The following is a 21,072-nucleotide window of genomic DNA, read 5'->3' as shown; positions in this document are numbered from 1 at the left end:
GAAGTCTCCACCCAACAAAATACAACCCTTAGCAAATTTTTTCAGCTCATCAGTCACTATGGTGCAAAAAGTTACGTGAGCTTTGTTTGGAAAATATACATTCGCAATAGTGACTGGTTTTCCGTTGAGTGTACCTAACAGAAACAGGTACCTCCCCTCTGGATCTACCAAATGCTCCTCTAACACAAAGTCACAATTTTTGTGGAACAAGATCGTAACACCTTTCGTTTTAGCATGTGTATTTGTGGCATGGTACGCTCTAGGGTAATATCTAGTCTGAAGTTTAGGGATATTTGGGCCACGAAAGTGTGTCTCTTGTAGGAGTACTATTTGAGCTTTTGTTTTTTTTCAATTCGTAAAGCAGGCGTTTTCTTTTTTCGGGAGAATTAAGACCGTTTACATTGTGGGAAATGAGAAGAGGGGATTTTCCCAAGTGAGAGTATGCCATTTTATATTAGAGGGGAGTGGGGAAGGAGGGGAAACAGGGAAAGATTAGGGAAAGGAGGGAAGAGTTAAGAGTAGGAGTAAGATCAGTGAGAAGAGTAATGAAAGAGAGAAATGTGAGAAAGAAGAAAAGACTAACTGGTAGTCGTTGAGCCTCTGGGGCCAATAACCTCCGGAGTCAACCCTAAGTTTAGGAGCTCGGCTAAAGGTGGAAACCTCCTCCGCTGACGAGGCTGAGCCACCCGCTCCTAGTAGGGGGAAAGGCTGAGGCGCGCAGAAACGACTTGTTTGCGAAAAGTATGTATAAGATTCAGTGAATAAATGAATACACTTAGCTGTCTGCGGCCTCCCACCTCATTTTTTTTTTTTGTTCCATAAAATTAACATTTAACATGTTCTCCTGTTTCAACATGACTGCGCACCAGTGCACAAAACAAGTTCCATAAAAAATATGGATGATCGAGTTTATGGTGGAGGAACCGACAGAATACTTTTGGGATGAATTAGGGCAGAGACTGTGAACCAGGCTCTCTCGTCCAACATCAGTGCCTGACCTCACAAACGTGTATCTGGAAGAATGGTCAAACATTCCCTTAGACACGCTCCTAAACCTTGTGGACAGCCTTCCAAGAAGAGTTAAAGTTGTTATAGCTGCAAAGGGTGGGCCAACTCAATTTTGAACCCTACGGACTAAGACTGGGATGCCATTCATGTGCGTGAAAAGACAGGTGTCCCAATACTTCTGACAATATAGTGTATGTGTAAATGGTACCTTCAATACAGCTATCCCTATGAGTGGAGTGACAGTTTTATCCCAAATTCTTGTTTCAATATCATATGACAAACACATTTTGCTACATAAGTTCATAAAACAGTATCATAATTTGGATTCATGTGCTGTAAATATGCTGACCCTTATAGCTTACCTATGCAGTTCCTAAGCCCAGCAGAGAAAGGTATATATGCATAAGGATTACGTCCGCTTGAATTCTCAGGAAGAAAACGTTCCGGTCTAAATTCCTCTGGCTCAGGAAAATATTCTGGATCTCGATGTAGAGCGAATGGTACAATTACAACATTTACACCTTTAGGTACATGAAACCCTCCTAAAGCAATGAAAACATAGAAAGATAACAGCGTGAAATTTTCAAGGTAAGAAAAACATTTTCTGGTTAGAAAAATACCAGGCTTTATGCGCTGTATAAACATGTCTAAACTGACTGATCAAGTTGTCATTTTTCATTACAAACCTTTAGATGGAAACAGACTCTTTTTGCTTAAAACAGTCACCATAGACAGTTCCTCTATTATTCCCTAAGGCTCCTTTCACAGAAATGCAAACTGGATGCATTTTGAACTGCTTCCAATTTGCATGACATGTGAACCAGCAGCCTTCTCTATGGAGCCGATTCACATACGGGCGGTGCAGCGCCAGTGCAAATTCGCTGCCAATTAAAAAATATCCTGTGCATTTTCTAAGCACTGTGGTGCCGTTCAGAAGCGAATTCCCAACTTTTGCCTTCTATGGGAACACATGTGAATCGCACGTCATCAGTTTTTAACACAAATTCGATTCAGGGAAAAAAACAGGGAGGGGGACCCCCCAAATCCATACCAGGTCCTTTCGGGTTTGGTTCGTATTTTAAGAGGATCCCCACGGCAATATTAAAAAAAATTAGCCCTCCCCATCCTGAACCATACCAGGCCACATGCCTTCAACATAGTTACATAGTTAGTCAGGTTGAAAAAAGACATAGGTCCACCTAGTTCAACCAATAAAAGGCAAAAGGAAAAAAAAAAAAATCATAAAATCCCTTGTACACAATCCTATACCCACAGCTGATCCAGAGGAAGGCAAAAAACCCCAGCAAAGCATGATCCAATTTGCTCCAGCAGGAGAATAAATCCTTCCTGATCCCCCAAGAGGATATTCCCGGAATCAACTTTACTTATACATGTTAATATCCAGTTATATTATGTACATTTAGGAAAGAATGCAGGCCTTTTTAAAAGCAAGCTGCTGAGCTAGCCAGAACCACCTTGAGGGAGTCTATTCCACATTTTCACACTGTGAAGAAACCTTTCCATATTTGGAGATTAAATCTTTTTCTCCAGACGTAAAGAGTACCCCCTTGTCCTCTGTGATGATCTTAAAGTGAATAACTCAACACCAAAGTCACTAGGTATATGGACCCCTTATGTATTTGCACATGTTAATCATATCCCCCCTTAATCTTCTCTTCTCAAGAGAGAATAAATTAGGTTCCTCTAATCTTTCCTCATAGCTGAGCTCCTCTATGCCTCTTATCAGTTTGGTTGCTCTTCTCTGCACTTTTTCCAGTTCCCCGATATCCTTTTTGTGAAATGGTGCCCAAAACTGAACTGCATATTCAAATGAGGTCATAATGATTTTTACAGGGTCAAAATTTTCTCTCTCTCTCTCTCAGGGGTCCATGCCAAGGATTTTGCTCACTTTGGAAACTGCAGTTTGGCATCGCATGCTGTTATTAAGCTTAGGATCTACCAAAACACTCAGATCCTTCTCCACCATTGACCCCCCGAGGGGACATCCTGAACCATTTAATGTGAAAATGGCTTAATGTAGCCTAGCGTGTAATAAAGTGCCTAAACCCTAACCAATTGCCCTTAAACTTTGCACAGCCTAAGTTTTTACCTTTCCTTATCTATCCTATCATGCATTTTGGCCTTCTAAGAGGCAAACTAGGGCTATTAAGCTTGTTTTTTGGGGAGCTTAATGTGGCTTAACATACAAAAAAGAGCTTAGATGTTAACCAATTTCCCCCAAACTTCAATTCTAAAAAATTTCAGCTTCTTTGGTGAATCACACCAAAAGCTTTTCACATTAAACTATTTTTTTTCAATTCTAAAACATTTAATGTGAACAGCCTAATGTCATGACATCACTTCCGGGTTTTTGCATGGAGACCCGATCAGAGCCGAATGCGGCTTTTGATCAGGCCTTCGGTGGCCGTGCAGGCTGATTGCCCAGGTCTCCCGGTGGGACGGGAGACCCGGGCGAGCCGCGGAAGGCGGCGGGAAGGGGGACGTCCCCTCCCGGTCCTTGTAATGACAGCCGAGCGGCTTCTCAGCCACATCGGATGTCATTACAAGACAGCCGACGGTCGGCTATGGACGCCGGTACCGGGTTGATGCCTCTAGCTGCAGGCATCACTTCAGTACAAGCAGTTTCCCGAAAAATATCGGCAATATCGGTCACCTTGGTGGCCGATTCCGATATACCGGGAAAGGGAAGATCTGCCCTAAATATATCGGCTTTGCTGATAATCGTTCGATCCCTAGTACCTGCTCCACCCACTTGTGAAAAGTGCCAACGGGAGTCTTTTATTGTGTGAAATTTGGGGAAAATTGGTTAATATATAAGCTCTTTTTTGGACGTAAAGCCACATTATGCTCCCAAAAAACAAGCTTAATGTCTCTAGTTTGCCTTGTGGAAGACCGAAATGCATGAAACTTCTAGGATAGATTAGGAAAGTTAAAAGCACATTATGGTACGTAAAGCTACATAAGCCATTTTCTTTTTTTAAATCAGATAGTTTTTATTGAAAAAAATAAATGGTACAACGAGATGAATACAAGAGGCACATAGTGAACAAGTGGTTATCTAACAGGTATCCACCAGACCTAGATCCATTTATATTTATAAAAAGATACGGTTTTAGACCTGGTAATCAGAAACAGTAGGCAGCATAGTTCTTTCAACAATCTTCTCTGCCTATACCCGTGTCTCCTGTACTTGACCTACCGCACCATCTGTAGTGTCAGTCAGAATTGTCAAGTATGGCAGAGGCAGAGGTGGCAACCTCCAGTGCCAAGTAAGACAAGTCATCTCATCATATAGATATAACCGAAAATATTACAGTTTTTACATTTTTGTTCCAAACTGCGCTCCTTAAACTGGCGCAAGCCAAAACAAAAGCAAAAACGACAAACTGACTTGCCTCTGCTGTAGCCATCTCCAGCACCATTGTACTTTAATATTGGCTGAGTGAATCATCAATACCTGACTATTATAATGAATGGATCTATACTAAGTGACCACAAGATTTGTGTGTCCCGTGAATGGAGGAGGTCAGTCCTCCTAGGATTCTATTAGAGACTAGCTGTACCGGGGCCAAACCTGGAACATCCAGCCAGGCGTCCCAGATACTTTCAAATTTCCCAGGGCTTCTTCTATGCTTGTAAATGAGATGCTCCGGAAGAAGCATCCCATTCACTTCCCCAACCCACTCCAAATGCGTGGGAGGAGAAGAGGAGAGCCATTTCTGTGCTATAAGTTTCCTAGCTAGGAACAATAACAAGGGGGCCCCCAGATCTCACCCCCCCTCATGTGAATGAGTATACATAAGAGGTGCATAGTACCCCTACCCATTCACCAAAAAGTGAGTAAAGACACAACAAGGGTTTTTGACAAGTCCTTTCTTAACCATTTTCCATCCGCCCACAATACATAAACGGTGGGGTGGAAGCTTCTGTACATCGCTCAGAACAAGAACCCATGCGCGGCCAGGAGGCCACGCAACGGCGCGTTCCTGTGATGGCTGTGATCACAGGACACAGCCAAGACGGGATAGGGATATGGGTGCTGTGATTGGCCCTTACGATCAACTGATGGTTGTGTCCAATCACAGCCTTCCAGTGTACACAGAGACATGTGTCTCTGTGACAGTTCTCCCCGCTGAACTCAGTGGGAACTCTGAGTGTGGGGTGGGGGGGGGGAGCGGGGGAATCTGCAACCTCTGTGACAGCTCTGTGTGTAGGGGAATATTTTTACACAAAGAGCTGTCACGGATAACGTGTTAATATGACATTTTTGTGAAAAAAATAAAAAATAATAATTCCATTTTCCAAAGAATTGTGGAGAAAAAAATTACAACTTAAAAAAACTTGCCATGCTTCTTACTTAATACATTGGAATGTCTACTTTCCAAAAAAGGGGTAATTTGGGGGATATTTGTTCTGTCTTGACATATTAGGGCCTCAAGAAATAAGATAAGACCATCAGGTGTGATCAATTTTCAATGATTGGTACCATAGCTTGTAGGCTCTATAACTTTCACACAGCACAAAAATATACACCAATTTGGGTAATTTTACCTAAGAAATGAAGCAGTAACAATTTTGGTCAAAATTTATGAAGAAAAGCACATCTTTTTTTTTTTTTCTAATCTTCGGTCTTTTTTCATTTGTAGAACAAAAAAAAAAAAAAACAGTATTGATTAAAAACCACCAAAAGAAAGCTCTATTTGTGTGGAAAAAAATTATAAATTTCATTTGAGTACAGTGTTGCATGACTGAATAATTCTCATTCAAAGCGTGACAAGCCCTGAAAGCTTTAAATTGGCCTGGGCAGGAAGAAAAAAAATTAAAAAAACAATGTCCCCCAGTGGAAATCCATTGTCAATCAGGACACCTGCCATCACTGCCAGACCTGAAAAGAAAAAAAACAAAAAAGCCCCGCCCGTCCCTAAAGAAAGGGTCATGGTCAGCATTTTTCTTCCTTCAAATACTAAGAGTCGAGTTAATGACAAAGACCTCAATTTTGGTCTTATCTATCCACAGCACATTCTCCCAATCCTCTGAATCATTTAGATGTTCATTGGCATGACTGTACATGTCTAGACAAAAAAATTGGAGAGAAGCATGGACTTTGAAGGCACCGGGTACATACAATATAACATTTTATTGAATCACATGTATAAAAACATCAAAAAAAGAAAAGAAAAAACAAAACAGTGTAAACATCCCATTCATGAAAAGGGACAACATTATACAAAATAACCAACTCTAGCAGTTACATTGCTGGTGAGTAATGAGCAAATACAGATAATTCGAATAACATGATAAAGTAATTGATACTTCACATCGAAGCGATCCACCGAAGGTGACAGGGAGGCGTACTGTCTTCCCAGGGAGATCGGACGATGTGTTAACACATAGATATTAAATTTGCTTGGTGGTTTACTCCAGCTTGGTGGTTTGGAGTCCTTTAGCTATAAATGCAACAACTTTTGATACCTATTTGGCATACCAGCTGTTGTGATATATGTCTGAGCTGCTGGCCAATATTGATTTGCAGCACGCTTCTGCCGATTCTTGATGACTTGGGACTCCTCATCCACTCTCCCCAATATTTCCTACCTTGTTGCTTTTTGATATATGTCTGAGCTACTGGCCAATATTGATTTGCAGTACACTTCTGCCGATTCTTGATGACTTGGGACTCCTCATCCATTCTCCCCAATATTTCCTACCTTGTTGCGTTTAACGTTGTTACTTGCTGACTATGTACAGAGCATTGCTCTATTAGCTCCAGAGGAAGCTTAACGCGAAACACGTCGAGCAACATGGCTCAATGAAATTTAATATCTATGTGTTAACACATCGTCCGATCTCCCTGGGAAGACAGTACGCCTCCCTGTCACCTTCGGTGGATTGCTTCGATGTGAAGTATCAATGACTTTATCATGTTATTCGAATGATCTGTATTTGCTCATTACTTACCAGCAATGTAACTGCTAGAGTTGGTTATTTTGTATAATTTTGTCCCTTTTCATGAATGGGATGTTTACACTGTTTTGTTTTTTTCTTTTGTTTTTTTGATGTTTTTATACATGTGATTTAATAAAATGTTATATTTTATGTACCCAGTGCCTTTAAAGTTCATGCTTCTCTCCAATTTTTTTTGACTAGTCTTGTATTAGGATGTGGCACTCATTACGTTATATAGGCACCCAGGGTACCGCAACCTGGAAGCGTACTCAATCTATTTTCCAATCACTGTACATGAGCCTTCTTGAGGAGGGGGACTCGCCATGTTTGGAGGAAGAAAAATGCTGACTATGACCCTAAAAACACCATCCCTACAGTCAAGAATGGAGGTGGAAATATTAAGCTTTGGGGCTGTTTCTCTGCTAAAGGTACAGACTGATTCTGCTGCATTGGGGGGCAAATGAATGGGCCATGTATTGTTTCCTCAGCCAGAACACTGAAGATGGGTCAAGGATAGGTCTTTCAGCATGACAATGACCCAAAACATACTGCCAAAGCAACAAAGGAGTGGCTCAAGAAGAAGCACATTAAGGTCCTTTTATAGTCCTATAAAAAATGTATAGAGGGAGTTGAAACTTCAAGTTGCCAAGCAACAGCCAAGAAACCTTAAGGATTTAGAGAAGATCTGTAAAAAAGAGAGGACCAAAATCCCAATTGCGATATGTGCAAACCTGGTCAATAACTACAAGAAACGTCTTACCTCTGTGCTTGCCAACAAGGCTTTCTCCACCAAGTACTAAGTCATGTTTTGCTTGGGGATCAAATACTTATTTTACTCACTGAATTGCAACTTAATTTATAGCAATTGTTTTATATGTTTTTTTTTTTTTTTGATTTTTGGTTGATATTCTGTTTCAATCATTTAATCCTCTTAAGGACCGGAAGGTTTTACTCCCTTAATGACCAGGCCATTTTCTGCGATACAACACTGTGTTACTTTAACTGACAATTGCGCAGTCGTGCAATGCTGTACCCAAAAAAAAAAAAAATGGATGTCCTTTTTTTCTCACAAATAGAGGTTTCTTTTGGTGGTAATTGATCACCTCTGCGGTTTTTATTTTTTGCGCTATAAACAAAAAAAGACCGACAATTCTGAAAAAAATATATATATATTTTTTACTTTCTGCTATAAAACATATCCAATAAAAAAGAATAAAAAAAATCTAATTTTTTCATCAATTTAGGCCAATGTGTATTGGTAAAAGTTATCGCGTCTACAAACTAGGGGATAGATTTATGTCATTTTTATCTATTTTTTACTAGTAATGGCAGCGATCAGCGATTTTTAGCGGGTCTGCGACATTGAGGACAGATCGGACACCTAACTGACACTTTTGAGGGGACCAGTGACTATACTACAGTAATCAGTGCTAAAAATGTGCACTGTTACTGTACTAATGACACTGGCAGAGAAGGGGTAAACACCAGGGGTGATCAAAGGGTTAAGTGTGCTCCTAGGGGGTGCTTTTGTAACTGTGTGGGGGATGTACTCAATAGATGAACACAGAGACCTGTGTTCCTAAACAGGAGGAACACAGGATCCCTGTGTTCATTTGTGACCGATCGGGGGAAAGGGTTCGCAGGTGGCTGGCGGATATCATGTTCGACGGACCCGCTGATTAGCTCCCCTCTGGCCAATCAGCGCGTGTGCGTGTCTCCACTATCTATTACATGGTACGTCGTTTTGCGTAATACAGCCGACCTGCCGCAAGTGGTTAATTCTTTGATAAAAATTATAGATCCTTAATTTCTTTGTAAGTGGGCAAACTTACAAAATCTTAAGGGGATCAAATAATTATTTCCCCCACTGTATGTTATCCATAAGGATCCTTTTAGATATATGCAATATCTGTTGACAGATCTATCTCTATTATACTATTATGACACTAATATGTGGAATTTAATTTCCTAGTTGTGTTGTGATGTGTTTATTTTTTTAAAAATGTCAGTGCAGATGATACCTAACTGAATGCATTTTGGCTTTTATATTGAATAAGACATACTTTCATCCACCTGGATAGATGCATTTTGAACCATTTGGACCCCGGTATAATTGAGATACTCTTTCTATATATCAATATTTGTTTTCTATTTATCAATATTTGTTTTCTTAGTATCTTGTCTTATTTCTTTTATTAGTTGGGTTCTTAGTGATTGGAGCACTGAGATGGCCGCTTCTCTCTATATACAGTGCCTTGCGAAAGTATTCAGCCCCCCATTGAACTTTGCGACCTTTTGCCACATTTCAGGCTTTAAACATAAAGATATAAAATTGTAATTTTTTGTGAAGAATCAACAACAATTGGGACACAATCATGAAGTGGAACGAAATTTATTGGATATTTAAAACTTTTTTAACAAAAAAAAAACTGAAAAATTGGGCGTGCAAAATTATTCAGCCCCCTTAAGTTAATACTTTGTAGCGCCACCTTTTGCTGCGATTACAGCTGTAAGTCGCTTGGGGTATGTCTCTATCAGTTTTGCACATCGAGAGACTGAAATTTTTGCCCATTCCTCCTTACAAAACAGCTCGAGCTCAGTGAGGCTGGATGGAGAGCGTTTGTGAACAGCAGTTTTCAGTTCTTTCCAGATTCTCGATTGGATTCAGGTCTGGACTTTGACTTGGCCATTCTAACACCTGGATATGTTTAATTGTGAACCATTCCATTGTAGATTTTGCTTTATGTTTTGGATCATTGTCTTGTTGGAAGACAAATCTCCGTCCCAGTCTCAGGTCTTTTGCAGACTCCATCAGTTTTTCTTCCAGAATGGTCCTGTATTTGGCTCCATCCATCTTCCTATCAATTTTAACCATCTTCCCTGTCCCTGCTGAAGAAAAGCAGGCCCAAACCATGATGCTGCCACCACCAGGTTTGACAGTGGTTCAGGGTGATGAGCTGTGTTGCATTTACGCCAAACATAACGTTTTGCATTGTTGCCAAAAAGTTTGATTTTGGTTTCATCCGACCAGAGCAGCTTCTTCCACATGTTTGGTGTGTCTCCCAGGTGGCTTGTGGCAAACTTTAAACAACACTTTTTATGGATATCTTTAAGAAATGGCTTTCTTCTTGCCACTCTTTCATAAAGGCCAGATTTGTGCAGTATACGACTGATTGTTGGCCTATGGACAGAGTCTCCCACCTCAGCTGTAGATCTCTGCAGTTCATCCAGAGTGATCATGGGCCTCTTGGCTGCATCTCTGATCAGTCTTCTCCTTGTATGAGCTGAAAGTTTAGAGGGACGGCCAGGTCTTGGTAGATTTGCAGTGGTCTGATACTTCCATTTCAATATTATCGCTTGCACAGTGCTCCTTGGGATGTTTAAAGCTTGGGAAATCTTTTTGTATCCAAATCCGGCTTTAAACTTCTCCACAACAGTATCTCGGACCTGCCTGGTGTGTTCCTTGTTCTTCATGATGCTCTCTGCGCTTTAAACGGACCTCTGAGACTATCACAGTGCAGGTGCATTTATACGGAGACTTGATTACACACAGGTGGATTCTATTTATCATCATTAGTCATTTAGGTCAACATTGGATCATTCAGAGATCCTCACTGAACTTCTGGAGAGAGTTTGCTGCACTGAAAGTAAAGGGGCTGAATAATTTTGCACGCCCAATTTTTCAGTTTTTTATTTGTTAACAAAGTTTGAAATATCCAATACATTTCGCTCCACTTCATGATTGTGTCCCACTTGTTGTTGATTCTTCACAAAAAATTACAGTTTTATATCTTTATGTTTGAAGCCTGAAATGTGGCAAAAGGTCGCAAAGTTCAAGGGGGCCGAATACTTTCGCAAGGCACTGTATAGTGTGTCTATATATAGTGTGATATGTGGATTTTTATGAGGGAACAATGGATTGAGACACAAGTCTTCTTTATTTATTTATTTATTGATTATTCATCACTCTTAATCCCTTTTTCTCCTTTTTTTTCTGTTTATCCATTACAGAAACTAGTCGGTATTCACAGTCCTCATGCGGTCACTACTTGGGAGGCACTAAGGGGTCCACCTGTCTCCAACTTTCCCTTTACTAGGAGTAGATTTCCTGTAACTTCCTTTTGTCTTCCCCAGTTTGTAAGTATGAATCATATGTAAGTTGGATGTTGTAACTCGGGAACTGCCTGTATAGCTCCTCAGATTAGGGTTTTTTTTTGTATATCTACAGTGGATCTAAAAGTCTACACACCCCTGTTAAAATGTTAGGTTTCTGTAATGTAAAAAAAATGAGACAAAGATAAATAATTTCAGAACTTTTTTCACATTTAATGTGACCTATAAACTGTACCAGATTTTATTCGGCCGAAAAGTCGCAGTCGGTTTTCGGAAGCATCATACTAACATGCCGAAAATTGGCCGATCGGACGTTGGCCGAAAGTTCACGGCCAACAATCGTTGTGTGTGTACGAGGCATAAAAAAATCCCAGGATAGACCTACTAGAACACCTGAAATGTATTTGGGGTTAATCAGAGGCATTTTAAATGAAGGCAGGTGTGTATAGACTCCTATTTAACTTGAGTTTGATTGTGATTGCTAAATTCTGAATACAGTTCCATCCCCAGTTATAAAAGGGTGTGCACACTTATGCAACCACATTTTAGTTTTTAGTTTCAGTTTGTTTTTCAGTTGAGTTGTACAGGAATAGGAGGAAAAAAAAAGAGAACAAAAGAGGAGGGTTCTTCTTTGTTGAGAGGTCCTTAAAAAAACCCCAATGACACAGAAGGTCACGGCATGTGACAAGGAAGAGCTAACTTAAGCAGGAAGCACACAGGGAGTGCAAGAGCTAAGATGGGAAGAGAATATACAAGGTCAAACCAGGGCCTACAGAGTACGTAGTATGGGGCAAAAGCATGTGTAGGATGAGGAATCAGAACTGACTAACCTAACAGTCTACATAGTGAGGAAATTACATGTATGGCTCAAGGAAAAATAAAAAGGGGGGGGGGGGGAGTGGAATCCAACTCAGATGTCAGAATGTTCCTACCTAGGAAGAAAGTGTAGAGATAGCCAGAAGTTGGAGTTGAAAAAGGCAGGCAAATGCGGAACCACCTAAAGCACGACCTGGGACCTGAGCAGCTTTCCCCCCGTGCACTTACCTCATGGAGTCACGGCAGCTTCTCTTCAGTCCCCCCGCCTCCTCCTCGGACCTCGGCCAATGGCATGGGGTGGGAGAACCCGCTCCCTGATTGGCCAGGAGGAGGATCCGTGTGACAATAGTGAATTTTCATTCGCTATTGTCACACAATGGGCGGGCTCTCGGAGCGCACTGCTCACTACCTTCACCGTCTTCACGTTGTCTGCGGCTGGTTGTCTGCGGTTGCGCGGTCTGAAATTTGTGCTGAGCGGGACAGTCAATTAGACTGTGCGGCAGCGCATGTGCGCAGTTTAAAGGGAACATTGCCTGTCACTGCATATTGCTGTCACAAGGCATGTTTACATTGCTTGTGACAGCAATAAAAGTGATCAGATTTATTTATTTTTTAAAAAAACCTGTGTTAAAAAAAAAAAAAAAAATGAATAGGAAAAAAAAATTTTAGCCACCCCCGTCGCCGCGAGCGGTTCAAACCACACTGTGAGGTATCGCCGCGATCGCCAGAGCATGAGCAATAATTAAAAAAAAAGATCTACACTCTAACTCTAAACTGGTAACCGTTAATACATTTTAAAGCGTCGCCTATGGAGATTTTTATTGACCGTAGCTTGTCGCCATTCCGTGGGTGTGCCCAATTTTGAACCGTAACATGTTAGGTATCTATTTACTTAGCGTGACATCTTTCACAATATACAAAAAAATGGGCTAACTTTACTGTTTAGATTTTTAAATGCATCATTGAAATGTGATTTTTCATACTTTTTCCAAAAAAATGGCGTTTGAAAGACGGCTGCGCAAATACCGCGTGACAAAAAATTTAGCAATGACCGTCATTTTATTCTTCAGAGTCTTTGCTAAAAAAAAAAATTATATATATATAAAATGTTTGGGGGTTCTAAGTAGTTTTCTAGCAAAAAATATTGATTTTAACTTGTAAACAAAAAGAGTCAAAAATAGGCTCAGTCTTAAAGTGGTTAAAGATGTCTGCGCAATGATTTCCCTGTTATTTCTGCATGTATGTGCCTGGGAATCTGTGCCTATGCGGATTGTGTAATCAGATCCAAATGTCAAAGCGATTGACACATGCTATTTCTAACTGCTGTTTAATCCAGTGTTATCTGGTAAGAGGCTGCATGTTTTAGATTCCTTGGTGGTGGATATATTGATTCCTTCTCACAATATTTATGCATATCTCACTGGAGGACTGTTTGGAATAGACACTTTGAGTGCTGCTATTTTATTTGATTATACTATATTATCCTCTACCAATAGGATGTTGTGCTAGCAGCTTAAGATTTATTCAATGGACTCATAGTCATAATTGTTGTTATACGTCTTTTTTGTCCTAGCGCAATTTCTGGATTTTCTATTGTTTGTGCACAGGAGATGCCCTCTCAATCTGACATATTTGGAGTTGGAGTATTTTTGCAAAGAAGAGTAGGCAAATATTGCCAAGTCAAGATGTGCCATGCTGATAGACTCATACCCAAAAAGACTGAGTCCTGTAATAAAAGCAAATGTCCTATATACATACACAGTTCCTTTTACATACTAATTGCATGTGGTGCCACATAACACAGGGTCACGTCTCTACATTGTTTACATAGCACTCTATTTTCATTTTTCAGTTTGACACATACAAGGCAAGAGTCTCATTCCTGCTTCAATGGAAAAAGGAGCAATGTTAAGTCACAAAGATGTTTCAGATTTGTGTATTTTTGGCCCTCTGGCTTCTATAGTGCAAGAGCACAATATTTTAGACAGGAGATAATGTTAATATTCTTAGAAAACTTTGTAATCTTACTAATGGTGCAATCTTCAGTGATGGTTCTGGCAAAGAATGGAACTGAAGGGTAAATCCTGAGCGCTTCTTTAACAACTGCTTCAAGATAGCGCAGCTTCTTTAGATCATCCATTGTCACTGGCCGATCAGACTGACCTAAGGATGTAAAAAAGATGTCAGAGGGACATTCTTATTCATCACTTAAAATCTCTCATCAAGAGTTTTATTTTATCCCCTAAACTGGCATATTTGAAAGCATGTATAGCGCACCCCCAAGAGTCACTGGTAGTTTGGGCTTATTTCCTCCCATTAGCGCACAGCCAGGCACGCAGCATTTTCGGCAGTCTTTCGCTGGCTCAAGAATCAGTCTAGGGGTTTCTTTTTTGTGTTTTTTTTATTGGGAAACTATTAATTTGGATGGAGATAGGGAGCATAGAATACCCCACAAATTTAGAACTTGAACAACTTGGACTGCTAAATTTCTGGCTTTACTTGCCCAATGCTTAAAATCTGTACAGCTCCAGCTGCATTTGTACAACACCCAATGGTATTTCACCCCTGTTTGGCTGTATTTGCACAACTTCTGGTTTCCCAGCAAAAGAAAGTCCCAAAGAATCTCTATGGTACCTGTGACCTGTCCAGAGACTAAAGTACCATACAGTCACTCTAGCAGCACTCAGGTCCTCACTTGTAATCAGTTGCCTCCTGCTTATATCCATCAGGCCCTTTCCCTTTGAGGAAGATGAAGACCCACTCATCCTCTGGGGTCTCTCTCCTACTACTTCCTTCCTGGCTCTCCTCCCATGAGCTTTCTTCTGTTCTGACCCCTCGGATTTTTTGGATGCTCTGTACTCTGCCCCCCCCCCCCCCAGCTAAGCCTAGCTAGGATGTTGGTGTCTTCAAAATGACTTCTGCCCAGGTGGGCAATGTCCTTCAACAAGGGTGTCCTTCAGGCTGGACCCTGGAATTCTGCCTTACACCAGCATGCTGCAATCTCCCCCTTGCCACTCAGGTTCTTCCCCAACCTTCTGGGCACACCTCCCCAGGTATTGGCTGAAGTGCCATAAATATTCAGACCACAGTCTCTGCTCTCCCTCCCACTATGTTCCAGACAAATGCAGCAAATTAGAATTTGGGTGAAAGGTTTAGCACATAGGAAATGCTCTCCAAGGAACTACAAAATGTGTCCCCATTGGACAAGTTCCCCTTGATTCTTGTTCCACTAACCACTCAAATGTTTGGGATTTTCCTCAGTTTTAGTTCTTGTAACAATGGCTGCTAGGACAAAAAAGGAGGGCAAGTCTCCCTATGTAATAAGGTTGTTTCCCTACTTGCCCAACGTTATAAAAAAAAAAAAAAAAGGGGTACTGGCTTCAAATGCACTTTAAATCTTAAAAAGAACCAATTCATTTATGGGAGAGTTATAGTGAAAATCAGTTTATAAGGGGCATTTTTTTAGGTTATTCTTAAACTGGTTGACTTGCTTATGTACCAGATGTTTGACTGGTTCACAGTGGCCATTGAACAAAGTTCATGAAAATATCAAATAATAGAAAAGAAAGTAAATCTGACTATTTGCTATAATCTCATCAGCTATCTAAAAGGATTTGGGTGGTTCAAACTGAGCACATGATGAAAAATTGCCTAAGCAGAAGTTAGAGGTCTTGAGAAAACAAAAAGTGCTGATTATTTTTATTTGAGATAAAAATAAATTCATAGTACAATATCCCCACCCGCAGGTGCCCATGTCTAATTTGGAAACTAATTCCACTACATGTGTTAGTGTTTCTAATAGCAGCGTTCTTGCTATACTGCTTCTGGAATATTTAAGCTGCTATGAGCCATGCTGTCATCCTTACATTATTGCAGGTCTTACCAAAAGTCTCATCCAGCTCTTTATGCACTTTTGCCTGGATTTCTGGGTGGGATCCCAATAAAAATAAGGACCAGTTTAGAGCAGCAGCAGTTGTATCATGACCCTAAAGATTAAATTTCTGTTAATACATTGTGTCATTAATACTGTATAATATAACTGAAATATTAGTACATTTAGTATATAAAGCACGTGCAATACTTTGTGACAGCTGTTTGTCCAGCATAGTGAAATATATTGAAAAAAAATGTTGAAGTTATTCAAAAATTTAAATCATTAAACAAACAAAAAAAAATCAGTATGCTGCAGTATTTTTGAAATGAGAACATGTAATTAGCAGCCAGTAGCTAAAATGATCTTTTTCTATTTTCTATGAATGCCTTTAACAACAAAAAATATACACACTCTGTATGTCTGTTTATTATGAAAAATTCAACATAAAACAGTGCAGCGCAATAACATTTCTAAAATTAAGTTGGTAAAGAAAAGTCCAAAATGCCCAGAGGATCCAAGTACGTAATCCAATTCAGTGTGAGAAAAGGAAGAAGTTGATTATTCCAGGTGACAGAACCTTAACCAGTGAAAACACACTGTGCTCATCTGAGATCCATGACCTATGTGTTTCCAGCAGGTCAAACAAACTTTCCCATAAGGCCCCTTTCACACTTGTGGACCGTTAAGATCCGCCTGTCAGTTTTTCAGGTGGATCTGAATGGATGCCCCATGCATCTCTATGTTGCATTGGATGTCAGCGGAGACATGTCTTCTGTCATCGGATCCGATCCTGTCCGTCCGCTGACATCCGAACCGATCCTGGCCGTCCGCTGACATCTGAACCCATCCTGTCAGTCAAATCCGGACAGATGGAAACCCTATTTTCCATCCGTCTGGCGGATCGGATGAGAACGGACATGCGGTCCGTTCTCATCCGAATCCCCCATAGAGGAGATCGGGGATCTGACACCTCCATCTCCGCACAAAGAGCAGAGATGGAGCTTTCATCCACCTGCTCAGCGGGGGATTGGCAGATCAATCCCCCGCTGAGCAGCACGGCTCCATCGATGGAACGGAGCCGTGTGAAAGGGGCCTTAAGGGTAACTCCAGAGGCAACGGACTCCCACTTCATCAAATTAACCGGGCTAAAAATAGGGATTTTTACTCCTCCTGGGATAACTTGAATCAGGTTCCCAAAGTTAACAGGTCCTTTTGCTGCTGTAGGTCTGCTGGTACCTGTGTTCCCACAAGCTTGTGCTCTGCTCTTGCTGCACTGACTTAGCAGCTATGGGCTATGACCAGTTTTGAACTTTTCTTTACCAACTTAATTTTAGAAATATTTCTAGAAATGTTATTGCGCTGCACTGTTTTATATTGTATTTATGTTTGAGGTATGGGTGATTTCCCTTTTAGTGTTCAGCTGGCATTTGTATGTTAGGAATCTGTTTGCGCTGATTGTAGCAATATTATCATTATGAAAAATTTTTGACAGGAAGAAAAGAGAAGGCATTTAAAGCTTCATATTTATTTAGAGAAACTTGTCTCCATAGAAATATGGGAGCTGCCAGTGCTGACTTGTTTGAAAATTTCTAAAACAAGTAAGCCATAAGGCCCCTTTCACACCGGCGCTCCGTATGTCCGTATATCACCCCATCCGTTTGCGGATGATATACGGACATAATGTATGTCAATGGGATTGCGGATGTCAGCGGATGACCATCTGCTGACATCCGATTTGTGTCCTTTCAGTTCTGTTCCGTTTTTTGGAACGGAACAGAACCCTATTTTTTCTTTCGTTTAAAAAACGGAACGGACGCAAAATCGGATATCAGCGGTGTCATCCGCTGACATCCGCAATCCCATAGACATACATTATGTCCGTATATCATCCGCAAATGGATGGGATGATATGCGGACATATGGACCGGATGACACAAGTGTCATCCGTGTTCGTGAAAAAAAAAAAAAAAAAGTGCCGCAGCGGAGGAAAAAAACTGAGCGCCGTGTGAAAGAAGCCTAAAACTGTAGCATTGCATCATCGCAGCACAGTGACGCCTAGTAGCAGGCAAGTGGCAAAGTATTGCTGCTGGTGTAGCAGACCAAAGTACCTACAAGCAGGGGAAGACAGATATACAGTCATGGCCAAAAATATTAGAACCCCTGCATTTCTGTCAGATAATGCAACACTTTGTCTAGAAACTTACTGTAATTACAATTTTTTTAGGCATGCTCATGTTTAATTATTTTATTTTGTATTGGTATGACACAAAGAAGTGGATAAACAAAAAGCCAAATCTGACACATTCCATGCAAAACTCCAAAAATGGACTGGACAAAATGATTGCCCCTCCCCCCAATTAAATTTTTGATAACACACAACCGTTGGAAAGAAAAAAAATGAAATCAATCGCTTCCTGTAACCATCAATGAGTGTCTTACACCTCTCTAATGGAATTCTACTACTGTTCTATTGCCATCTGCTCCAGGTCTCACAGATTGGAAGGCTTCCTTTTCCCAACTGCCATTTTTAGATCTCTCCACAGGCACTGTACGGCAGGGCCATGGCCCTCCAGCTGTTGCAGAATTACAGGTCCCATGAGGCATAGCAAGACTCTAACAGCCAAAAGCATGACACCCAGAGGCAAAGACATGATGGGACTTGTAGTTTTGCAACAGCTGGAAGGCCACGGTTTGCATATCCCTACTTTATGGGATTTAGATCTGGACTCATTACTGGCCAGTTCAGTACTCTCCGGCGCTTTGTCCTAAAACCATTTCTGGATGCTTTTTGACGTGTGCTTTGGGTCATTGTCTTGCTGTAAAACCCATGCATGCCCTCTGATGGAGACTCAACTTTGTGACACTGGGCCCTACATTTGCACCCCAGAATTCTTTGGTAATCAAGACATCCAGTGCCTGAATCAGCAAAGCAACCCAAAAACATCAGTGAACCTCAACCATGTTTGACTGTATTCTTTTCTTTAACCCCCTTAGCGGTATCCCCGAGCGTGACTCGGGTGGATTTTTTATGCTAGGATCGGTATCCCCGAGTCACGCTCGGGGTAGATGTGCAGAGCGTGCAGCGCTGTCCCTTACCTTCTCCTGGCGATCCAGCGATGATCTCCCATTGCTGTGATCGCCAGCCGAGATCCCCGCCGCTCGTCCGTCGGTGTGATGACTTCCTGGTTTAGTTCCCTGCAGCAGCAATGCTGCATGGGAGCGGAACTGGGAGGGAAATTCAAACGTTGCACAAAACACAAACACATAACATTTATATATATATATATATATATATATATATATATATATATATATATATATATATATATATATATATATATGTGTGTGTACATACAGTATATATATATATATATATATATATATATATATATATATATACACACACACATATATATATATATATACATACACACATATATATATATATATATATAATATATATGACGCATGAATTATAATCTAATCAATAATATAATTTTATTATATATATATATATATATATATATATATATATATATATATATTATATTATATATTACAATTATATTATTGATTAGATTATAATTCATGCGTTTGTGTTTCAAATTTATCACATCTGGGATGTCTACTAGAGTCTTGTTTTGGTCAGGTTTAAGTCAGTAATTACTAAGAATTGTAGGCCTATAATACATAATGCCAAATTTCCATGCAAAAAATTGTACCGCTTTTGGTACATAATTCCTAACAGAATCATACCGCCAGGGAGGTTAAAGGACTAATTTCTTTTTTCTGAAAACAGAATGATGGGCTTTACCAAAAAGCTGTAATTTTGTTTTGTTTGTCAACAGCACATTTTCCCAAAAGGGTTTTGGTTTTCTCAGGTAAGTTTTGGCAAACTCTGATCAATTGTTCTCTTTCGTCCACGTCCAGAGAGATTTGCTATAGTGCCACGGGCTGTAAACTTATTGACAAGGTTACGCACAGTGGACACGGGAACATTAAGATCTCTGGAGATGGACTTGTAAACGTTGAGCTTTGTTCATGGTATTAAATACTTTTTATTCTCAAATCCTCACACAATTTTATGCTGTTCTTTTTCTTCTCCATGCTCCATGTGGCACACAGAGAAACACAACAGAAAGGTTGATTCAATTTTTCACCATTTTATCTGGTTGCCAGTGTGATTTCTATATTTTCAGCAGATTTTAATTGATATAGGTGAGTTTAATTACAAATTACAGGAGCATCACAAATTTGAAATGCAATTCGTTTTTACAAATTTGAGAAGGTGCCAATAATTTTGTCCAGTCCATTTTTGGAGTTTTGCATTGGAATGTGTCAGATTTGATTTTTTGTTTCTCTATTTGTTGTGTCATACTGATACAAACAAAAGATATAAACATGAGAATGCCTAAACATTTGTAATTGCAAACATTTTCTGGACGAAGTTGTGCATTATTTGACAGAAATTCAGGGGTGTCAATATTTTTGGCCATGACTGTATACTTTTAGACTATTCACTTTTCAGGGAAATTGCAATTCTTTGCAAAGAGAAATTTCACCACATTCTCTACCTATACAACACTGTTGTCAGCTTTGCCTGAGCTCTTCCCTCCTGCACTACACTGCACATCACCTTCTCTTGATTTTTAGAAATTTAAGCGCTTGTTCTCTGCCGTTTCTTTTCCCTGACCACTATTTCTGTGCAATAGTGACAGTGTTGTCAGCCTGCTATAGGAATTTGGAGCTTTCTGCATTCCTGGCAGGATCATCTGATATATAATACATTTTGATTGGTTCATAGCTGCACCGGCTTTAGATATACATGTTCAGGGTTTGCTCCCCCAATTTTTTGCTTGTTTATTATGTATTCGGTCTGACCAGATTTCTGAGGTTGAGCACCCCACCCCCCACACACATCTGTACTCTATCAGTGTCCACTATCAAGTAGATATAGGAGGAGTCCCTTGTAGTGCATTAGCACATCTCTCCCAGCAAGGAGTGTTGTCTCCAAGGGTTAGAGAGGTTGGATTCACCCCTTTTTTATGGATAGTGTAGGACCCACTGATAATGGGGTAATTTGACGTAGTGGTGGGCTTGAGCACGATATGGCCATATGGTGGGACTAAATCCCCATTTTTATTTATGGATTGTCTCCATATTTGATAGTCATTTCTTTTGCATGTGTGCGCTATTCTTTTTTAATATACATGTCGCTTGGTTCATAGCTGCACCGGCTTTAGATATACATGTTCAGGGTTTGCTCCCCCAATTTATTGCTTGAGGATCATCTG

At 40.3% G+C, this 21,072-nt stretch overlaps 1 protein-coding gene across 1 annotated transcript in view; it reads right to left on the bottom strand.

The window, feature by feature from the left end:
• CYP4V2 (cytochrome P450 family 4 subfamily V member 2) overlaps window positions 1–21,072 on the bottom strand; it is a gene marked incomplete at its 3' end in the record, with an annotated part of 234,682 nt that overhangs the window by 113,882 nt on the left and 99,728 nt on the right. The window contains exons 8-10 of the mRNA XM_082243745.1: window positions 15,788–15,890; window positions 13,933–14,067; window positions 1,371–1,550 (exon numbers count right to left, since the gene is read on the bottom strand). Of these exons, the coding sequence (XP_082099871.1) occupies window positions 1,371–1,550; window positions 13,933–14,067; window positions 15,788–15,890 (418 nt within the window). The remainder of the gene's footprint in view (window positions 1–1,370; window positions 1,551–13,932; window positions 14,068–15,787; window positions 15,891–21,072) is intronic.

This window comes from Pelophylax lessonae (genome assembly GCF_965119305.1).
Source record: "Pelophylax lessonae genome assembly, chromosome: 1".
Classification (NCBI taxonomy): Eukaryota; Metazoa; Chordata; class Amphibia; order Anura; family Ranidae; genus Pelophylax; species Pelophylax lessonae.
This window is presented reverse-complemented; position numbering and strand designations above follow the sequence as displayed.